The 24,285-nt window shown below is 37.6% G+C and overlaps 1 protein-coding gene across 1 annotated transcript in view; it reads left to right on the forward strand.

Moving 5' to 3' along the window:
- The first annotated feature begins 583 nt into the window (after positions 1 to 583).
- RIT2 (Ras like without CAAX 2) overlaps positions 584 to 24,285 on the forward strand; it is a 174,130-nt gene continuing 150,428 nt past the window's right edge. The window contains exon 1 of the mRNA XM_015652113.3: positions 584 to 911. Coding sequence (XP_015507599.1) covers positions 809 to 911 — 103 coding nt within the window. The 5' untranslated portion in view covers positions 584 to 808. The remainder of the gene's footprint in view (positions 912 to 24,285) is intronic.

A 24,285-nucleotide genomic window follows, 5' to 3' on the forward strand; every position in this document is an offset into this window, starting at 1 on the left:
TTACTTGATATTAGTATTAAATAGTTTTAAAAAGTTGGTTTTCTTCTTTACGTCTTTTCTGAATGAACAAATATATCCCCCCCACTTCAGTCCCTGTCTCTTTCAGAAATTGTGTGTGGAAAAAGGAGGGAAACAACAAATAAAGTTGTTTTTTTCACCCCCAAAATATCTGGTTTATTTCTGCAAATAATTGATGTCAAATGAGTATTGATCTGGGGACAAATCTAGCCCTAGAAAACTTCTGTGTTTGCAGTAAGCCTCATGAAGAAAAAAGGCTGTTAAAAGTTGTTACTTGTTTCACTTGTAATAGTTTTAAGTGTAAAGCTAGCAGACTTGATGATTACAGGATGCATATTTAACTCCAAGGTGAAAAGAAGGTTGTCTGCTTAAGAAGCAAGTATTACATCGAATAACAAGCTTCGTAATTAAGAAATTTGATCCATTTTATTTTGCTGAAGTACATGATCTATTTGTTCAATGACACTGCAAGCCCAGAGGTACCAGACCTCTTGTGCCTCACAAAACTGCTGCTGTCCAGGAAGAGAAACAGAGAACGATACAGCGCTGGGAGGGGGCAGAGAGAGATTTTTATTGGAAGCTGTTAAAGTGGTTGCTATGAGACCTTCTCCAGCTAACACAGGCACAGCAGTGTGTGAGGCTGATAAATCATAGCTCTTGCATTATACCTTCCCTATCTGCCTTTTTTTTTTTTTCCCCTAACACAGCTTTTATAGTTGTTTAAGATCAGACAAAACACCTGCCAGTTGCTTTTTCTTCTGTTTCGGTCCTTTCTGCTGCTTCGTGCAAGATGGAGCTAGAAAATGCAATGATCAGCTCCTCGAGCAGTTCCTCAGCAGGCTCCAGAGAGTACAAGGTGGTGATGCTGGGAGCAGGGGGAGTTGGCAAAAGCGGTAAGTTTCAGCAACAATATTTTGGGACAGAAAGGGGTGAATTGGGAGCGTAGAGTTCACTGGGAAAGGACATTGTTTAATGAGGGGTTTCCTTCCTCTTTCTCTTGCACATGGCTTGGATAAAAGACTAGAGTTTGTGACTGGGGCAATGAGTCAGCTTAATTTGTTACAGACTGAAACGCTGCAAGCCTTTTTAATTGGTTATTTGTATAGGGCTGACCTTGGGTCTGGTGTGTGTGAGGAGAAAGCAGTCAGGCTGCTGCTGTGAGTTTAACACCAAGTGCCAGTGCCGGTGTCACTCTCCCACTTGCTGAAGGGTGGTGGATTGCTGGGCAGCGCGGATGTAACTTGTTGGCCTGAATGTCCTTGTGCTCGGGCAGAAATCAAACTAACTGCAAAGTCAGCTGTACAGAGTGTAGGAATGCCTGCAGTGACTCAGTTTTCCTTTTTTTCAATTTTTTTTCAATTATTTTTCTTTTTTTCTTTCTTCCCTGAGTGTCATTGTGGTTTCCCTGCTTTTAGTCTCCTCTTCAGTCCGGACAGGTACAGCTTGCCTGCCTGAATCTCACTCCAGGCTATGAGGCAGATTTGCAGCATATTTTAATATCCCTGTCTACAGCTGGCAAGATATGCTAGTGTCTGACAATGATATCTCTTTGGAGGAGTCATTATTTTCTCTGGACAGTGTTTTCTTTTTCCCAGATATTATCAGCTTTGATTTATTCTCACTGGAACCAGCATTCTCTGTTCTTACAAAGACTTTGCTGAACACGCAGAGCTTGTTTCAGAAGTCTGAGCTGGCCACACAACAAGAATTTGATTGCATCTTCTGGAAATTCAAAAGAACAACAGAAAGAGAAACAAAATTAAAAAAAAAAAACAAGCAACACAATATAATACAATACATCCCTGCTAGGTTCCAAGGAATTTTCAGGATAAATAGCTGTGACACTAAACTCTAAGAACCGTGTAGATCAGACAAGTTTTATTTATATTCAAGCACTAAGATGAAGCATAGGTGCAAAAAGTTAAAAATTTTGAGTTGACATAGTTTTCTTTCTGTATCCATAATCTATGTGGTTTTGTTGTATTTGGCTTCAACTTCAGTGGCACATCTTTCAGTGAGAGCTATTTCCCATCAGTATTGCTTAACTAAGCAAACAGTTCTTGCACAGATGTTACTATACAATCACCATATAAAATGGGAAAGAACAAAATATTGGTAATCTTGGAGTAAATTTCTGCAATTTCAGATTATCTTTTCCATAGAAAAGCAGGTATACAGGATGTGTTACCTGGAACTTTCAGTAAAATATTTTTTTATTTTCCTTATATATGTATATTTTAATTGGTTTTTTTTCTTTTTAATCTTTTTCCTGTAAGCATGTCCAAAAGATGGCAGCAATTTTTCCTCCCCCAAACATATGTTTGTAGGAATAATGCCAATTTGAAGACTAATTCACCACAAAGTATTACGAACTATACTACATTCATAACGTGACTGAATGATAACAACCAAACTTTACACGTATGTCAAGGAAATTTCTGAGTTTCCACTTACTACTAGATAAGAGTTGAAATCAAAAATTTAGTTAATTCAAATCTCTCTGTTCAGAAAATGTTAGCTGTTGATTTAATGAGAATAAAGCCCTTAAATCTGATATAATCTGATATAATATGATATATCTCCAAAGCTGAGAAACACATAATTAACAAGTAGAATTGTGTGGTCTAAAGAAAAAAAAGATGGGATTAAGTGGATATTTAAGAAATTCTTTAGGATTGATGAAAACTTCCTCTTGTTACCATGTAAGTGACACTCCTGGGAGGAAAACAAAATACCCCAACAACCCCCAGCAAATTATTAAGAGTTCAGAAAAAAGGAGGTGGGCAGTTCAACATTTACTGGTTATAAACTTCTGAGGTGTAATGGACCTAAATTTCAGTAGAATACTGACCGATCATCCAACTGATAGAATACAGAGACAGATAGAAAATAAAAATAGATGTCGTTCCATAAATCATTAATTCATTCTGACTGTTACATAATAATTTACACTGTATTAAAACCAGAAAAGGGCCTTAATGACTACTTTCATTCTACAATATGAGCTCTGCTTTTTCCTAATGACCTAGATTCTATGTGTCCAGGAAATTATTAATTTAACCATAAAAATGAATAAGACTAGAATAAGGAAGAAAGGAAAAAGAAAACAAAAAAAAATTAGGTTTCCAATTTTGATTTTGAGAAATCAGTGGTGTGTAGTTTGATGTATTGATAACATCCTGCCTTTGTTTTTTCATCTTCTCCCTCCTTCCTTCCTTTTAAGTCATGATAGAACCAGTAACAGCTGGGGTAAAATTACTGAAACCTCTTTCGGATGAAAGCTTTTCCATTCCTCAATTCATTCAAATATTAAATAATTCAGGTTTGGAATGAATTTTCCATAGGAACCAAGCTGTAAAAATGTTAGATTTCTTTTTACCATGGATGTAGTTCACTTCCAGAGTTCCCCTGGGCATTTTGATCTTGTGTTTCCAGCCCTCCCCTGTTTTCTCACTGTGACATTTGTGCATGGGGTGGAATGAGGAGGAGGAGACCAAAAATGGATGTTCTTTTGGCATTGGTGTTTACAAAAAATTCTCTTTGGATTAGTCAGTCTTGTCTCTTCTCTTCACCAAGATGGCAGGCAGTTCAGGAGGACAACCAACATCCTTTTATTTGTGCTATTCAGTAGGGTGTAAATTTCACAGGAACTGGTAAAAGATGATGAACCCTGTGCATCCAACTCTGACACGCATCACATGCAGAGTAATAATGTATAAAAAAAATGGGTCTACCATTATTTTATAGGAGGAAAAAACACCACCTCAAAACCCAGGTTTCAGAAGAAACAGGTAATAGTTGTGTCTGAAGAAAATGTAGAAAGCTAGATATAAATTTGTAAATTTTTATAGGAGTTGATTTCTGTACTGCAATTATGGAATATAGATTCCCTAGAATGCATCATTTCTTCTGAAAACAGAATTATTTTTGTTTTCAGAGCAGTATGTAAATTTCTTATGTTGTGTAAGTTGTGTTCATCATCAAGATCACCAAGTACAGGCTGATGCAAGTTCAGACCAAAATTATGCTAGGACAAATAATTAAATTAAAATTAAGCTGAAGTAAATAAAGTAAATTTTGTATTGACTCTCATTCAATTATAGTCCATATCAAAATTATGTATTTCTATTTATAGTTATATTTCATTAACTATATTTTATTCTAAACAAATATAATAAAATGAGAATTTGGCACTTTTTCTTCTCTGCTCTGATGACAAATATCAGACCACCTCGGTACCACTCAAACCTACCTAAATTTACCTGACATAGGGTTCAAACCCTAAGAACCTTGGTGATTCTGAAACCCACTTTGCTCACAAATATCTTCAGAGATCAATAGACAAGGTGTTCTCATGGCCCTTGCCTGACGCAGATCAGACCTCTGGGCTCAGCTCTGTTTTTCTCTGTTGTATTTGTTGCAAATAAAAAACACCCACAAAAGAGCCTCTCAGTCCTAAGACCATCTACTGCTGCCTTATATTTAGCAAACCAATTACACTGATAATACTTAACTGCAGCACATTCTGCAAAATATTAGTGATTATTAACCCAGGGGCTGCAGAGTGACTGTAAAAATGAACAAATTGATGTACCTGTGTAACTGAATAAAATAAGAAACCTCCCTCTGATGAAAAATTATTACCTAAGCAATCCCCAAACACTGATCAGATTGCACCATAACCCACCTTTATGTGCATCTTCTTGGCTGAATAAAAATGTTATTTTAGTGTTTTCTTGGTTTTTTGTTTGATTGTTTTTCCCCTGGTTAACGATGATTTATTTAAGACTGAAGATGATCTACTGTTATTCCAGGTAAATAAAATTACCTGTTTGTGCATAGCATAGGTTTATCATAGATACAAAATGAATTTCATGTTAGCTGTCACATGGAAGTTACATTTCAGATGAAAAGAGTAATTATTTAAGAAATCAAAGCTAATAAATATCTCTCATTAATAAGATAGAATTTTTATCTTGGAGAAAATATTCATCTTTCAAAATTTATTTCTCAAACTGATTTCCAGATGATCTGTTGCCACCGTACAAAATTTGGAGATATTTTAAAACAATTGCCCCAAGACTTTTGCAAAACTTATATCTTTCTAGTTTTATTGTATATTGGAAAGTAGATTGAAATGTATTTTCAGGCTTCAGTATTAAAAAGAAAAAAAAAAGACAAAGAAAAGAAATTAAGAAAAGATTCTCTCAAGGATATTGGAGGAATAGTGTGAGGAAATGTATTCTCAGACTGGGCTGCCTAAGGAAGGCATTGATTTCCTTGATATTTCTTTTTTTTGTGTATGTGTGTGATTTTTGGGTTTTTTTTTTTGGTTTTTTTTTTTTCCTTTGGTTGCTTGACTGTTTGTTTGTTTTTGCCAATGTGGCACAAAGGCTGTGTTTTTACAGATGCAGGCAACTCATCCAATTAATTTCAAGATCATTTGTACACAATAACTTCCAAAATGTGTGAAAACAATTATGTTCTCTGTGATGTGGGAACTTCAGTACGAGGAATTAGATTAAATCTGCAATTTTCTTTCATTTATGTGCTCAATTGCCATTTTTTTTTTTCTGGGCCAGTTCTACCTCTTATTCTGCCTTGATAAAGCAAATTGTGTGCCTATTATTTTCAAGCACGTCCTCATAACAAGAGTCCCCAGTAAATAGAGCACCCTGGAGTGTGTGCTGGAGAGCTGGCCCACTGCAGCTGTTTCTGGAGATGAATTAATGTATGATCCAGGTTACACTGAAAAGGATGAAGGGCAAAGGTAGAGATTCCACTGGTATCAAAAGTGCTGAGTTTGGAAAGCACCACTTGGGCCTGCTGATGCTGTTCTTACCCCACCACTGGGCTTGGTGCCACAGAGCACTCCCCAGACACTGATCAAATACCTCTGCAGCCTTTCTTTTTGGAGGGGGTTGGTTTTGATTCCGTTTCTTATTTTCCCCAGGAATATTCTTGGGTACAGCTTTGCTTCCCTAAATGCCTGGTAAGTGAATCAAAGGAAAGGGTCTGGCCTTCTCTCATATCCTGAGGCAAGCCAATTGCCAGGATGAAGGTGTTGGATTTAGTTATAGCTCAGTACGAGTCAAGGTGAAAGAAGTTCCCTTTCAAATGCTTGGGCATGCTGTGGATTATAGTTAAGGAAAACTAAGGTTTTTTTTTTACCCCTCAAAGTCAACACAAGTGTAGTTTTTGCTGTTTTAATTTTTCCTTCTCGTCCTCTAACAGGAAAAAAAATGCCAATTTTTATGTAAGTGGAGAAGAAATTAAGATATTTAATTAAAAAAGACACACATCTGTATGCCGTCTGAAAATAATTGCTTGTTCCCTCATCATTCTCTGAAAAAAAAAAATAAAATCTGGATTTTTAATTCCTCTAGTGTTTCAGGAAATTATGCTACTTGTCCAGATTAAATAAAAAAAAAATAAAAATAAAAAAATGAAAAAATATGTGTTTTTTGACTACAGGCAAACTTCCTTAAAGGTAAGTGTAGTGACCCTTCAAAATGACATATAGATTCCTCTGGTCACTTCATGGTGCTGCCTGCAACCTCTGATTAGCTGTGACCTGGTGTAGAAGTGACAGTGTGAGGCTGGGAGAGGAAAAGAAGAGACAGAAGCAAGGTAATACTTCTTGACAATTATATGTATCCATGGAAAAAACATCCTAGCTGAATGATCTAAGCCACCAGCTCTGTTTGGCATGTCTGGGATGCTGTAAACTAAACATCAGTCATAGTTCTGATGCAGAAATGCAGGTGTTTCATGCAACATAATGGTGGTACACGTTGCATGTTTGCCATGAGAAAGCAAGCAAACACCTAATAAAGAAGGGCCACCAATCACATCCCTGGGTATGGGTATCTTCCAGTTTTCTCATAAACCTGATTAAGCTCTAGAGATTGTATAAAGGCAGAGATCCTGGTAGGTTTGTGATCTTTGATAACAAAATTATCCATGTGTTTTAGTTTCCTTCATAGGTAGAAAATTGAATTTGCTTCAAGCTTGATTTTGTGTAATTCCAACTTCTAGCATTTTATCTCTTTGTTAACAACTTTGAGAAAATCTCTGTTTTCTATTAATACTTATAGACAATGATGAGTTTACACCTCGATCTTCTTTCACTGAAATATACTGAATATCTGAAACTTCACTCGTAGGACCTTATTTTCCTGCTCAGAGCACCTTGTACGGTTAATTATAGAGCACTAATATTTCCACATCAACTTTCTGAGTTCCAAAAACTGACATGTTCTTCTATTAGTGGCTTTACTAGAAGAAAGATTGTCTACGGGTTTCCTCTGTAGAGTTATTTTTTGTTCCTCAGAGAATAATGAATTCTTTTGTTCAGGTGTAGTTCACAGAGGTTACATACAGAGAAATATCTGTAGTAACCTGAGGCTATTTTCTCTTTCCCCCAGTGCAGTCACCTGTGCTATCACATTTCTCATGATGACCTAAATTCTGCATTTTCATATGTTTTAGTTTATTTGGGACCATTGAATGTGAGAAGTCAAATGATTCTGGACCCCTTTCTGATATTCTTGATTTACCTTTATTGTATATGTTACCCGCCTAAAAGGATTAAATACATTATTTATTAATCAATTTATTTTGCCTATGGGCAGGCCTTGTGGACAGAATTGTTTGCCTCAGGGAAATGGGTAAAAGATGTTTTCATTATTTTGGCAGTCCACATAGTTCAATGGTTATAGGGGTGGAGGATTCAATTATGCCCTCTGTATTTAATAGGGGGGTGTCTGCATGTGAAATACCAACTCGGTACTGAGAAATCTGACTGGAGTCTGGGTTCTTCAGCACTAGCAAATGCCTGATAAATAGGATGGAGTTCAAAGAAAACCAACAGAGATGATAAAAGGAGTGACACAGTGTGATTTATGATGACAAACGACTATGACTATATTCAAATAGCTGCTGTAGACAGTAATTCATGATTCTTTATTGTGCAACTTGCATGTGTATACAGAGACTCAGTGTAAATGGATGCAGCTGTGATGTGAACGGGTTGATCTATCCAGCTTCTCCCATCATAACATCCAGATGATGAATGCCCACCTGGCTGTAGGAAAATGAGCTGGTCACTTCCATGTGTGTGTCGAAACTCACATGGAGAACTCACAATATTTAAAGGTAATGAGGATCAAGAGAATAACACATATATTCCAAAATTTGAGGAGGAAAGCAGCCAGAATTGCTTCATGGAGAGCAACAATTTAAGTGATGAAATTGGAATTAGAACATGTACAATTGGAGATATAAGTGATCTTCAAGGAAAACTTCCTTTGGTCAATAAGAGGGACATAAGCCCTTAATGATTTGCTTGAAAGCAAGATGAAGCAGATTGTGGAAGAGTCTTTGAAATGAACAGGCTGGTGAATGTTTTGTTAGTCTAAGTGCTTTACATTAAGACAGAACACATTACAGAGATTGAACATTAAAGAGCAAATATACCAGAACAGAAAAAGCATTTAGAGTTTTGAAACTCTCTTATAGAAGGACTACTATCATCCTCAAAATCATGAGATTTTTTTAAAAGTCATCAGGACTTTTGGCTGATGTGGCACTAATAATACAGATAGCCAGCAGTGTTCTTTGCGTTCAGACTGCTAAACAGACATCCTTAGGCTAGTCTCGAGACTGCATTTGTTTGTTGTGTACAAAAAAAGTTATTTATGTTGCCTCAAACAGAACTAAAATGTGTCCTTCGGAGTATAAAGGCTCCTGTATAACTGGAAACATGCTGAGATCGCATCCTTAAAGTACTGGACACCTCATGTGTGTGCTGGGTAGTGGTACAGCTGGAAGGCAAACAGATTTGTTAGCCCACCTCCTGCTTTTCTCTGTTCCTGGGATGGAAATGGAATTTAAGGATTCAGGGTCTTCACCTACACTGCCTCTATGTGAACGATTTATGTGAAGGACCCAAGGGAATGACCTGAAGCTGAGCTGGGGGAGGTTTAGTTTGGATATCAGGAAAAGGTTCTTCCCCAGGGGTGTGTTTGGGCAATAAAGGGTTCCCCAGGGAATGGTCACAGCACCGGACTGGCAGAGCCCAAGAAACATTTGGACAATGCCCTCAAGCATGGGGTAGGATTCTTGGGGATGGCCTTGCTCAGGACCAGGAGATGGATTTGGTGATCCTTGTAAGCCCCTTCCTAGTCAATTCTATCATTCTAAGAGATTAGTACTCACAGAAGGTTATGAGTCTGCTTTTCATGGTGTTTCATTAAAGCAGAGGTTCACTTAGAGTGAAGATTTCGGTGACTCGAGCACTGCTCAGCTTTTCTCATTCACAGTGCTTGCTATAAAGAGACAGAATACCTTCTGGGCTATTCCTCAGCAGCAGGAATTGGAATATCAAGGACTCTCCTAGTTTCAGCCACACACAGATCTGCCATTTGAAATGCCCAGGCTGAGGTCTCAAACAAGGGAACAGGCACTGTTTCATGACAATGACTGGGCACTGTCGGTATCTTTGCTGTAAACAATCTGTTGAGGCAGCCACAGGAACCGTTTCCATTCCAAGCTGTCCCTGCTGCTGAGCCGAGCCATCTGCAGCATTTTTGGCATGTGCTATCTGCTAGAATTTGGATGAGATTAATTCCATTAGGGACACTCTTGAAAGCACAATTAAGAATTTTTTTTTTTTTTTTTCCTCTTCTGTTGCTGCTTTCATCTTTTTTCTTTCCATACTTTCCATTTTATTCCCTTCCATTCCTCTGGTAATCCTTTACACTTTTAATTTGTTCTTTGACTTTAATTAGTCTCCCTTTATGCCTGCAAGCCTGTCTAATTTTCTTTCCTAGAAGCTGGAAGTCTCATCATGCTCTCACAGCTCCAGTGACAGGAACTGGGTGTTGCCAGAGTATTGTGCAGGGTTCCAGTTTCAGAGGTATCTTTGGAAGACACTTTTCTGCAAGCCCTAGAAATCTGCTAAAGCATTACCTGCCCCCTGAGCAGTGGAGACACTGGCTAAAATCAGTTTGTGTCAAGGTGGGTGGGGAAAATCCAAAAGATGAGGGTGTCATAAAAGACTATCTCAGGAGATGGCAAGTTGTGTATTGTTGCCAATGTCATGTATATGGTCTCCGGAAAAGTTTTGTTTTCAACACATGTGGTCAGTGTTTTATCTATTCTATAAAAGCCTAGAACTAAACTAGTTATTTCAGGGGTCCCAAAGGTGACCTCACAAATGTTTATAAGTTTTAAGAATTAATGTCATAAGCTTTGGCAAAGTAAGAGCTGTAATCAGCTGAGAGACTGATGCACATAGTTCTTCAGCTTACACTGACTAGGGGTATGAGGAGCTGTTGTGTAATTTTTTTCCTTGCAATCTCCTTGAAGTGGTAATGTAATTCTGTAATTCTTGTCCATTTTCACATGCCCAAGATATAGGAGTCCTAGCTTAAAGTCATAATCTCTGTTAAATCCTATGATTCCTTGATTGCCCTATCTTATTCTGTGATTCCTTCAGTAGCTTCACTAGCCTTCTACCTGCATGACAGCCTGTTGGGTTACACTGAACTTTTCCCTGCTGAACAGGATCTGCAGTGTCTTTACAGAAATGTCTCTTTAGAAGCTTGCAAAATGTCTACTGTTATTTCATATTTTTATTCAGGATGTTCAAAACCAAGCCCAAGTGTTGTCAAATTCTCAGTTATTTCAAAAACGGCAGCTTCTTACGTCATCCAGAATGCCTGGCAGGCTTTAAAAAATCCCCCTTCTCTAAATTTTTTCTGGACTTATATAGAAATTATGTTCTCAGTTTCTCAATTGATTAAAAAGCAGTCATTAGACATTTTCTCCACAGTGAATAATCTTTCTTGGGCTGCCTAATGGCATGGTCATTTGATCACTTATCACACACAGCATGCCAGAGCTCTGATCGGTGCAGTATCTGACACTGGGTACAGCCCAAGGATGTGTTTCTGGGCTTCATGAGGGCCCCATATATTTGTAGATATGCCCCAGAAATACCTTATTTCTCTCCTGGGATTAGAGGAGAAAAAAAGAACAATCTATTACATTATACGAGTATATTGTGTATAAAGTACGAGCTCCAGAAACCAGGCTTTCGTGCCTTTCTTCCACTTACGGAAGTTTCAATGGAATGCACAGAGTAAAAAAAAATGGTGGATTTGCAACTTAATCTCTCTCTCAGTGCACACTCTGTTTACTAGTCTGTTCCTATAAAAGTGGAAGTCAAAAGTCTCATTTTTCAAATCTTTCCCAGGATACTTAAAAGTTATTAAATGCCTGACATAACAAGGAGTACATCACATAAGCTTCCTCTTCCTTTTTTCCTTTTTTCCCCCAGCTAATACGTTCAAAATGACAATTTGCTCTGATATTTGATGATGAGGAAGGGGTTACGAAAAAGCCAAAAGAGAAGATATAAAAGAAACAATCCAAGCAGTTTGTATGGGAAATGTTAACATACAGCAACCACTGAGTAGGGACAAGAAATAGAAAAAATAGAAACCTAGAAAAAGATTGAGAAAACAGTAAAATAGAAACAGATGAGTAAAGAGATGATAAAGGAGTAAAAGGATAGAAGGAAAATGGAGCAATTTGAACTTCAAAGAGAATTGATTTCAGATGCTGTCTTTCCACTGCAACTATCCTACGTGGTGCTAATAATCCATGGTGCTAATAATCCATGGTCGTATCCCAGCACCTTCTGCAGGGACTGGTGGCCAAAATGCACACAGACGTCATGTCAGGGGACCATTCTCCTGCCTTTATGACTTCTTATCCCATGTTTTTCACTCAGTGGCTCTCTGGAGCAGGAAGCTGGAGAGGCATCATGGCAGTTGTAGACTGGCATGGGTCGATGTCTTTACCAGGTAACAAGCCATAGGACAAGAGAAAATGGCCTCAAGTTGTGCCAGGGAAGTTTGAGTTTGAAAAACTGGGAAACATTTTTTCAGTGAAAGGATGCTCAGACATTGCAAAAGGCTGTCCAGGGCAGTGGTGGAACTTAAAATAACTTGTGAATGTAGAGGTTAGGGACGTGGTTTTGTCATTGTCATTGATCCTGTCAATGCTCAGTTAATGGCTGAGTTTGATGATCCTAAAGCTCTTTACAAGCCTTAATTTTTCTATAATTCTGTGATTCTAAGTCTTCCAAATACAGGCCTTTTTTAGTTTCCTCAGTCAGCCCTGTACAAGGCTGCATAAATCCAACATTAATACAAATTTATGGGGTGCCAGGCAAAGTGATGCTTCTTGTGTGTGGTGTCCTGACAACCATCCAGAATGGAGAGGAGTCTGTGGGTCCCAGCCTTAGAAATATGTAACACCCTGAGAAATCTGTGGGAGGCACAGCATTTATCAGGCTCTTCTGTGTTCTTTGAAGAACTAGATTCCTCCACACACAAAAATCTTCAGTGGAAGAATGAATCACAGTGATGCTAGAGGGATATCTCTTTTGGTTCCAAGAAATAAAATTCTGTTTTCCCCCAGTTCAGGAAAAAAATTACAAGATGCAAAACAAATATATGTGTATTTCTATATGTTTTCTCTTATTCTTTGTGACCCAGCTCTTAACTTTGCTCTCACTCCCCTTCTTTTACTGCTCATAACAAAATAAACAAACCATTACTTCACTATAATAAATTTTGAACAAGTGGCAAAAATCAAAACAAAATGCCTGTGACTGTAAACAGATTTAAATACACATATCCCTGAAACATGCTCATGTTAGGTTTATTTAGTGTAAAGTAACATGCATTTTCACTCTTTAAGGAAAATAGTTTAGTGTCAATGTGTTATTCAAAGAATTTATAGAAAGCTGTGCAAAACCCAGCGAGATAACAACTTGTGCTAATTGACAGTGACAGCATATTTAAAGAATAGGATTATTTGGTGATTGAAAGCTTTTATTCCTCAATTTCATTTACTGAAAAATAACTACAGATCAAATTGTTTTGCAAAGCTGTGTTTTATGTTTCTAAAACATCACTGTATGTACTGGATGAGTTTTAGTAGAATAAGTTTTAAGCAGTACTTAAACCAGTTTTGTGTGTTGGGATACTTTAGGGTGATGTAATTCAAATACATCTTCAAGCTTGTGAATAAGATACATTTCTGATTGGCTATAGGTAGGAAAAACGTGGAAATTGAATTTTTTTATTAAGATAAATTTCTAATTGTTCCCTTTCTAATTCCAAGCATCACAAATAAAGTTAGTAAAAATCATAGACAGTGACTACTTTACAGGGTTGGAACACTTGGGAATATCTTGAGCACCACTGAAGTTAATTTAGTCACAACAAAAAGCAGGATGTGGATTGGGAAGAGATGAGATCTGTTGTAGTAGATGTGATTGCTCAGGAAATGACCTAGGTAGACACAGTACCAGTTTGTACTGTGATGAAGTTTCTGAGGGAATCAAACATTTCCCTGGCTCACAGTTAAAGTTCAGTGACATAGACAAATATCATGAATAATTCTTTTCAGGTTTAGTGCATAACAAGCTGCTAAAAAAATCATTAAGATGTTGGTGATAGAATAACTTCAAGCTGCTAAAAAATCATTAAGATGTTGGTGATAGAATAACTTGCCTCTGAGTACTAATTCTTTCCACTCACTTTTATCTCTTTTCTTCTTGCAGGCTCTCACTTTAAGTATATGAAAAGTACATGGGAGAAGTAGGAAATGTAAAATATCACCTGTTTATGTTAGTAAATGGTGTGAAGCCCATGCTATCTTTCTAAATTGTCTTTATTTTTTCCATAAACTTACAGTAAGTTTATGGAAAAAATATAAAATATATACATACATTATATATATATATAAAATATTTTATCAAGAACATGGCAATGTGGAAGGGCTTAGATGTGCAATCTGCTGTGAAAAGGTTTTTCTGTTCCCACTTTATTTTATTGATATGTCTAGTTTATTTCTATATTTATATTAATCTCAGGATGTTTAACATATGATAAATTTCTCACAATGGCACAGTGTTTAAAAGTTACCTATCTTCAGAACCCTCTCTAGCTAAACTGACAGCCAAATACATATTTGTTTACTTAGTGGAAAACCAAGATAGGATGGGCCCTATTTGTTCTGTCAGTGTCTTATGTGTCATATCTGTTCAGCTCAGTGATTACTGTCAGTATTGTGGCATTTAAAAGAAGACCTGAAGAGAGTGGAAATGCAATTTCTGTTCTGTGCTGCCTCACGCATCACAAAGAAAACTGGCAGCTTGACCTTAGCAGTAGAGCAGAAAGAATACAACTCTTTTTTTGTACACTGAGACTTCCAGCCAAATGAATGCATCTTAATGGGGGAGTCACTGACTCCAGAGTAGGTGGGGGGGGGAGGGAAACAGAGAAACACTGTGCAGCTGAAGAAAAAAGTCTGTGCTGTTCCTGACTCTCTTTGAAATTACCATAGAATGCCTTGACCCCTATTTTCTATCCTACCCACTGAAATATCTGAATTAAAACGGTTAAAGCAGTGCATGGTTAAGTGGGATGGAACAGAGTGAGGGAAAGATGAAGGAGTTGCCCTTGTAAGTTCTGTAGATTTGGAGAGAAGCATCAAAGAGTATTATGTCTTGCTAATATCATAACATAGTTTATAAGAGAATTGAAAAGGCAATGAACAACAAGAATATTTTGTGTTTGATACATCATGGAAGAGACAAGCTAACAGGATTAATATATCTGGGCTACAGGACAGTTTCTAAAGTTTTAAACCTAAGTCTTTAGTTAAACAATGACAGTGCATTGATCACAGCCAACAGAAGGAGAGAAAGAGAGAGAAAGCAAGAAAGAGGCAGAAAGGCAGGAAGGCAGGAAGGAAGGAAGGCAGGAAGGCAGGAAGGAAGGAAGGAAGGAAGGAAGGAAGGAGGGAAGGAACGAAGACTGGCTTGTGGCTTAAGTTAACAGTTTAACAGCTGAAGCAAAAGCTGTGAATACAAGTGAATTTAAGTATTTATTTACTAATTCTCACTGCAAGCAATTTTTTAGCCAATTCCTGAAAAGCAGCACCTCAGCTCACATAATGGCTGCTCAGGAATACAAATGACATAACCATGAATGATTCAGCTTCCTCCTGCTTTTATTCCTGAGTATGATATCATATGATAATATCTGTCTAATCAGCTCAGATCAGCTGTCTCAGCTGTGTGTCTCCACCTTGACTACTCCTGCTGGAGGTACAGTGGGAAAAAGAAAAAGCCTTGATGTGATGCAGAACAGTTCAGCAGTGACAAAAGCATTGGTGAATTATCAACAGTGGTTAACTCACAGAATCAAAAACCTGCCACTATACAGGTTTCTGTACTTTCACCTCAGCCATGTGCAGAAATTTATAGCACAGAAGCAGTGAAGGAAATGTGAGATATTTTTTCTAGTTTGTGACTATAACATCATAACTGCCTATACATTACTGACATGCTCCTCTGTTTTGCTGAAAAGCTGGAGGCCACCAATCCCGTGGGAGCCAGCATAATTTTCCTTCTCTTTCCTCCTTGTTTATAATTTGGCTGTTTTTTTCATTTGTTTCCTCACTTTTCTTTTGGTAGAAGTGTGATAATTTGAAACTGATTGCTGTTGGCATGGAGGTATTTGTGCTGTACACCTTACACATGTATGGTTTTCCTGAAGGCCATCTGAAATATTCACAGTCCAGCTGTGTTTCTGTGGAACACCACCACTGAATCCAGCTGACTCTTATGGTCAGGTGCTGAGGTGTTTACACAGTGCTTGAATTTTTTTCCACACAGGAGGAAGTCTATGGCACAGAACTTTTATTGCAGCTGAAGTGAGGTTAGAGCATTTAAGCATAATTAAATCATCATTGCCAAGTGGTGGGTCAGAACCACCAACATTTTTTTGCCTTTTCTAAAGTACCTATGGTTCCAAGGAGACTTAGATCTGTTAGATTCCATTCCTGGGAGGAATCTCTCCAAGCCCACAGTGACCAGTATTGCAGTTGTCCTCCACAGCAGGTCTTTGATTTCAGTTTCTCCATTCAGCACAGAGTATCCAGATCAGTCTGAGAGGCCAAGCTGCTTTTGGAAGCTCAGGGCTGTTCAGTCCAGCCCTGCTACTACAGCTGAGGAAGTCTGAGCCAGCACCAATCATATCCAGGAACCAGACACAAAGCAGTGGGGCCAGTGGAATGGGTCAGCATCATTCCCCCTGCAGGGTGGTGCCACGTGGGACAGATCCCTCAGTGGCAGTGCTGCTGCTCTCATCATCTCTGTGACACTGGATGCAGTATACTCATTGTCCAAGTGGATTTCATTTTGCTTTTTTAGAGGCCTGGTCATTTCTTGCCCTTGCCAGCATTTTTGGCAAATCCTTAGACCTGCTCAGTGGCAGGGAATGGTGATTCAGAACCCCAGTAGACAGTACTGAGGAATGCAGTGAACAATACTCACAGTTAGTAAAGGCAGATGAGGTTTTGTCCCTCTTTCTTTCAGTTAATTTAATAGACATAAATGCCACGAGAAAAAAAAATTAATAATAAAAAAAATATATATGCATATATAAAAATTAACCCCCTCCCCCTATTTTCTTCTTTATTTCATCTGACCTAATATAGTACTTAACACTGTAGTTTGTGGTGTATATTTCTGTGTTGTTTCCCCTGTCACCATCTTGGACCACACCTATTTTTGAAAAATATGAATTTATTTGTTAATTTTTGGACATTGAGAAGACTCAGGAAGCTCAAATGAAGTCCTGTCTAATGGTCCCTAGACAGCCATAAATCTTTGCTTGGATTTTAATTTTCAGTTTATCAATTCATAAATGTACCTGATTAATAAGTTCATCATTTACTTGTTAATAAAAATAAATTTAAGTTACATTATGTGTAGCAATCATATCACTGGTATTGTGGCAGCTGGTGCATATGCTGATCAAGCTTAGAAAGGTATTGCAAACATAATTAATAATTAAATGTAAATATCTTTCTGATCTAAGCTTTCCAGTTCCCTGACACTGTAACTTGTGGCCACTTTGCTCTGATTATCCAATGGGAAAACTTGCATTGAAAGACAGAACCTTAACCTTTTCTGTTTTTTATATATTTTGCTTTATTTTGTGGTCTAGTGTCCATCTCCCTGCTCCTGTTTCTCATCACTAAAATGAGACCATTTTCCTTCCTTCTTTGCAAGAAGCTCTCTGAACTTCAAATACAAAACACCTTTTTAGAGCTGTTAAATGATACATCTTTGCAGATGCTTCAGCCACAAGCTGTCATTATGTGAAGCATAGTTCCATAACTGGTACCAGGTGACAAATTCATTGAACTCTATCCAGCAATGCCACCTCAATAATCAAACTAAGAGATAACCCTAAACACTAAGATAAAATTCTGTAAAGATGGTACAACTAGGCATAATGGCTCAAGGTAAGAGAATCCACAATAGATTCTGGTAAATTAAACAGTCTCTGAAATCAGCATGGAATCTCCAAACAGAACTTTGAATACAGTACACAGGTTTAGACAAGATATTGGGAAGGAATTCCTGACTGTGAGGGTGGGCAGGCTCTGGCACAGGGTGCCCAGAGCAGCTGGGGCTGCCCCTGGATCCCTGGAAGTGTCCAAGGCCAGGCTGGATGGGTTTTGGAGCAGCCTGGAACAGTGGGAGGTGTCCCTGCCATGACAGGGGGTTGGAACATCAAAGTTTCTTTCAACCCAAACTGTTCTATGATTTTATAATACTTAGTTGCTAAATTATTGGATCGTTGAGCAGATGTGGAGGCACAACCAGGTACTTCTTGTCCATGTTTTGGGCAGGATCCAGGTTTGTTCCTCTTCCCTGAGATTTGCTCACCAACAGAAATTCCAGGAGACAAATAAAAGAACTTTGATGGACTTAAATGTAGCACATCTCTTTAGGCATTCAAGACTCAGGCAGATGAGGGATTTGCCAGAAAGAAGCATTTGATAAATTCTGTGGGGAGAAATTTGGATACTAAAGCTAACTAATGCAGATAATATTCTGAACCTAGATATCTAGGCTCTCTGAAGTTCATGGATTGAGGAGGACAGTCTTAGACACTTAATACTTTCTCTTTTTTGAGACAAACCTGGATGAGTAAGCAACTGGGATGTAAAGCTGTCAAAGGGTAGGTGGAAAGAGCAGTAATTCAACTCTGGGCAAGGGTGATTAATGTAATTGGTACCAAGAGTTTTTGAAAATGATGAATCGCAGCATTCAGTAACAGTTCCTGTTATTGCAAAGTTTAACAGTGCTTCCTTATTTATATAAGATGTATCTGATGGAATAACTAATTTTATATATATATATATATATATATATATATATATATGTATATGTATTTCCTCTATTAAAACCATCCATAGCTGCAGTGAAAAGAATGACCTTGTTTAAATGGAAAATGTATAGTGTACTCATCAGTGTGGTGTGTATCTTCCTCAGACCTTAATCCACTCAGGATGTGTGATTTTTCAGTGCCTAGCCTAAAGAGCTGGTTTCTTTTAGCTCTTGCAGACTGATGAATTTAACTTTGGAGTTCCTTAACACAGTAACCTTCAACATGCCCAGAGGCAGATTCCAGTTACATTCCACTTTTATTAAAGCAAGTTAGATTTATGAATTTTTTATTTTCAGTGAGGCAAACAGTAAGCACTGGCTGTCCTAATGCAATCTTCTTTTCATCCATTTTGCAAGGGAAACAATTTAGCTTCTACATATGACAGAAAGGGGAATCAGTTATTTAGAGAGTCTAAATTTTATTTGCAGAAGGTACCCTAGATTTTGGAAGATATTTTAGAAAGTGTATGTGACTGCAAATAGTTTTAAGGCTATCTTAAGAAGCAACATCACAAAGTACATCTGTGCAAGGAATATTTTTCATCTTACAGTAGCTAGGTTTTCCAGAATTGCAGGATTGAAGGCAGCTGCCAGCTTGTAAGACTTTGCTTTGCTCGCATCCAGGCAGACAATTCTTTCTAGACAGTTACTTGATATTCATAGTTTCACTGAAGCAAGTTAAGTCAACAGTTTCAAAATGGTATCACCATATTTAGAGAGTTTGGTGAACGATGAGTCAGAGCCTTGTGGAGCAGACATGTCTTCTGACATCGATATCACTTTGTCTGCCGTGCTTCTCACTTTCACTGGCACTTGTTCTTGATTGATCTCTTGTTCTGCACCACTTGATTCATCACGGTCAGCGATCCACGGGCATGAAAAATTCATCCCGAGACAACAAATACTTTGTAGCTTATGATATTCCTTTCCCTTGGGTTTCAAGACAATTAATTCCTCCAGAGAGCAGAAAACTTATGGATAATAGCAATTCTGGCATTTCTGTGGTGAGAGCAAGCACAGTTGTATGTCTCCATTCTCTCACACAAGAATAAGGATAGCATGTTACAAAGATGAATTATTTAAATAATCAAAAACTAATTCATCTGAGTGGGTGTGCAAAGGGATTTATTTCCTCCTTGATGCTAAGTACTACATAATACTATGTACTAAATTTCCAGAAAGTTGTATAGATCTATATCAGCAGCAATTTTTTTGTAAGGAGAGTTTCCTTTTTAAACTACTTATCTTACTTAGATAAATAGATTCTAATATGTCTTGGCATTGCTATACCTTTTTTTGTTAAGTGCCTCCTTGTCTCTCAAGAAAAATTGTTAAATTTGATCTCTCACAAGCATAATAGTCCTGTGAAGTGCATTCCTCACTAAACTGGCAGTTTACATCAGCTTTTTCACCACAGCTTCCACCTAAAAGTATGGGAATAATCTGAAGTGAAAACTATGAAATCAGCCATTATTAGGTCCAAGAGATGAATAGAGAGCTCCTAAGTCACAGGCCAAAGTCTTATCCCCGAAATTACCTTTTTCCTCTTTTAGAATGGGAGTCAAATTTGCAGATCATTAGACCTAGAAAATGTGATATTTGATAAATGCTGTCTGATGCCTTTTATGTTATTTCCTGTAAGACAAAGTGGCATCTGAAACAATCAAAGAGAAAAATGAAGTGAGAACTTTGCATAAGAGACAGATGATATGTAATTTAGGCTATCTAGTGGCTGACTAGAGTAATTGAGCTGAACAAATTACTTTCCTCCACAAGCAGTGGAGTCATCTGGTGTAATATGTGTAAACAACATGGGATGGGGCTGGACATGAAGTGCATAACTGAGGTGAGTGGGCCCAAATCATGCACCTACTTGTGCCTGCTCATCACCTCACGCCTTTGCTTCTCTTTTCCTTTGTCACCATATATTCAGGTTAAACAAATTTATCTAGTCAATATCTTAATTCTATTTTGCACTAGGATTTTCTCTTTACATTTCAAATGCTGTGTCATACTACAATTCCTATGTCACTGCAATGTAGGCCATCTCTTCTTATGTTATTTGCCTCATACCACATCCCTAATACTTCTTGCGAGTTGACATAAATCTGATGAGGGCAATTTATTAGAAAACAATCTTTACAGTTTCTTTGTGTGTGTTCAGGGATGCAGCAGCTCCATTAGTGAACACTGCAGGTAATTCCAGTCACCACTGACCAGTGCTGTGGCTGTAATGAGCTGTATTCCATTAAAATGTCAAAAGACATGGAACAGGAACACATGTTTAGATGTAACTGGGTAATTCTCCAGGTGACTTGCTTTCCAAAAGCAGAATGATATCATGTCACTCTTTTATATGTGGTAGCCTTCATGAAAGGAATATCCTTGGCCATAACACCAAAATGAGTCATGTAGATTAAGGTTCCCATCAAATGTTGTGTTACTGTAAAGTCTGACTGTGTCTGAAGATACTCCTTCTCTGTTTGAATTCTGTCAGATCATTATTTGACTGAGTCAATTAATTTTCAGACTGTTTTTCATGAAGCTCAGGACATGGTTTGTCCTTTTGTCTGCCAGGGCTCACTGCTGGCTCATACTGAACCTGTTCTTTTCACCAGCACCCCAAGTTCCCTTTCCCAGGGAGGCTGCTTGGCCACTCCTCCCCAGGTTTATGCTTGTGTCCATCATTACTGGGTCCCAGATGCAGAAAATGTCATTTGACCTTGTTGAATTCCATGGCAGTGATGTTTGCCCAATGCTCCTGCCTATGTAGATCCCCCTGCAAGGGCTCTCATCCCTTTATAAAGTCAGCCAAGAGGGATCTTCTTACTGTGTCAAAAATTCAGTTTCTATTGCTTCTCTAGATCCCATCTTGAAAGTCAGTCATAAAAATTAAGTGGATTTTAGTAGCAATTTGCTGAATATCTTTCTCTCCATCAGTTGTTGGAGAAACCACAGGGGTTTTTTTTGACTTTTTTCTATATCTATTTCTGACCAACTGTATCAGAACATTCAGTGTACAGCCAGACCTCAGGAGTAAACAGGGGAAAGCCGAGGCCCTCTGGAATGAAAGTAGCATTGGGGAAAACATCAGCATTTCTTCCTGACCCTTGTCACCAGATAAAGCCACTTAGCAGCAAACATACCTGGAATGAGATCAGGTGTTCAACAGCTTTAATATATGGCTTTCCAGAAGGCTCCAAAGGAGAGAAGTGCAAACTACCCAGCCTTTGCCAGATTCAGAACAGATGAAACCTGTCCCAAATCCCATTTAATAGCACATCAATACAGCTACAAGACTTGTGGAGAAGATTAAAGAGAACAAGGTCCCTTTATGAGAGAAATTACTACTGTCAGGTGTCTTGAAATATATAAAAATAAGCTAAAGCCCAATTTCTGTTAAATATTGTTCTTTTTAAAACTGATGTGCAGTTACTCCAAAACCAGCTCTTTACAAAAATCAATTCAGTAATTGCAAGATGTGTAAAAACATGCTGTGCACCTGCCTTCTCATTATCCACTTGAGGATAACAGTCTGTCAAAGGAAGGTAAAAAGGAACAAATTTTGGAAGTAATTTTATTCAACAATAATCTAAGGAACCAACAGTATAACACAATGTGTTAAAAATAAATAGAAAAGGTGGCTGTCCTCTTCTGGATATTCTGTGAGTGGATGGAGCAGTCTGTCTGAATGTTTGGTTGATTTTTCTCTCTGTTACATAAGGTTGTGTTTAACGTGGTCCTCCAAAGCCAGCTGAATATAGGGGGGAGATTAATTTTGACTTCATTGTGCTGTGAACAGCGGTGTAATGCTCACCTTTTCTGTATTTAATTGCCCCAGAAGTTATACTGTATATTTATATACATAGCTACCCTTAGCCTTCCCTCAGTTCTCAGAGTTTTTCCCATGCAGTGATAAACACACAGCAGAAATTTTACAGCATTTTCCTTTCTACACTGACATCAGATAGGAGCTGAGCTTCAGTTTTATGTGAAATGCAGTGTTCTTCAAAATACTCATTTCTCTTTTTTCCTTTTGGTTGCACAAAAATGTTGAAGAATCTCAGATTGTTATAAGTAACAACTGTTATAAGTTTTAGGCTCAGGTACAGAAGTCTTTTTCTGCTTAGAAAAGGACAGATCTCTATTTTAGTATTCATGCATCAAACAAACTTCTCACTTGTAACATTTAGAAGGTGAGGAAGACAAGTAATTCCTACATTCTGTGCATGCATGATCTTGCATTTGGGTTCAGGTAAAAAAATATGCAGTTCACTTGAAGGAAACACTTAAGAGTGTAGTTCTGCACTTACTGTGTCAGGGAAAAAAGATTATCCTTGTCCAATATCTAAATCAATGGCTGTCTTTGTATCACAAAAAAAAAAAAAATCTGTGAAGCCATCTCTATTCTAAACATAACCAAGGCCAGCAATTCAATGGAGAAAAAGAAATTAAACAGGGATTTAAATAATATGTCAATGGATAAATTAAATTACATTCTAATATCTGGGTTTTTTAACCTTTATATAAATTAACAAGCCTCATGTATTCAAAAGAGCCATTAAAGAGCTCAGCTACAGAATAGTTTAATGACCTCCCACATTGAGAGGTTATTTGATATTAAATATGTTTTTCTTCTTCATCTTAATATACAGATTTATTTAATGGAGAATAGGATTATTTATCAAAGTGCTGGGAAAATGTAGCAGCATATAAAGAGACCAGATCATATATGATACCATTATTTAATTCTGATTTTGGCATTTGACTATTTATCATACAGTAACAAAAAGTTGAAGCCGAGTATTAAAAGGAATAAAATGACTAGATTATTTAGAGGAAACAAAACAGACTATTGTTCTAAAACCTCTGGTCTTCTTTTGTATGAACATATATTCTAAAAACTTGCATAAAATAAAGAATAGAGGCAGAGGAAAGAAAGACTGAACTAAATGGCAGCAGTAAGGAATAGTACATAGAGAGCTCACTGATATTTATATTCCATGCACATTTACATGCATTTATTAGCAATATTCTCTATTGACCCCTGTCTTTTTCATACACAGGAAAGCCAAGTAAAACATGAGAAAGAAAGGGATTAATGCACTTAAAGTTTCTGTGGACAAGAAGCAACTTCTCATAGTTCTCCTAAATCCACTTTTCTCTGTGCACAACTGTTCATTGGAAGACAGTTTAAAGTGACTTGACTCTGACAAAAAAATGTACAAAGGTGGAATGCAAACACCTGAAAAACCTGGATTATTGAGGAATATCAAGACTGTCCTAGATGAAAATACTTAGGTTGAGTAAATTATACGCATTTCATTCCCTGAATGTTTCTTGAGTGGTTCTTCAGTGCACACAGAGTGCAAATTGCGCCTCTGACCCATTTCAAGTAATGGAGATGCAAAAAAATGAAAACTCTCAAGAGGCATTTTTCTCAGGCAGAAACAGTACTGTTGAATCCTCCACCTGAGAGGTCTGAATCAAAGAACTTGAAATTAGATGGAAAAATTCCTTTATTTTCAAGGGATTTTGTGACTGTTTTAAAGAGCACTGTAGCACTGTTACAATCTTCTTTTACATTTTCAGAGTTGACAAAGTAAGACTTCTAAAATCCTTCCTGAGCAGCCCCTTTGCTGAGGTATCCTGAGTTCATGAATCACCAAAGAATTTAGATTACAGTAAATTTCAGATCAAGTTACTTCAGAGAAGGTCCAAAACCAGATGTTTGAACAGATATATTACAAAGAAAACTGAACAGAAAAATCTTCAGATGCTGGGAATGGATGTTTCTCCAGGGAAGTGAGAGTTTGGAGAGTTATAATTTTGGGGCACAGCAGAAGGGACATTCAGGCCTAGATTCTTTGAAAATCAAGGTGGGGACTCCTGCTTAAGTTTATGCTTAAAGACTGCTTTTTGGGGAAAAAAAAAAA

Source organism: Parus major, chromosome Z, assembly GCF_001522545.3.
Source record: "Parus major isolate Abel chromosome Z, Parus_major1.1, whole genome shotgun sequence".
Taxonomy (NCBI): domain Eukaryota; kingdom Metazoa; phylum Chordata; class Aves; order Passeriformes; family Paridae; genus Parus; species Parus major.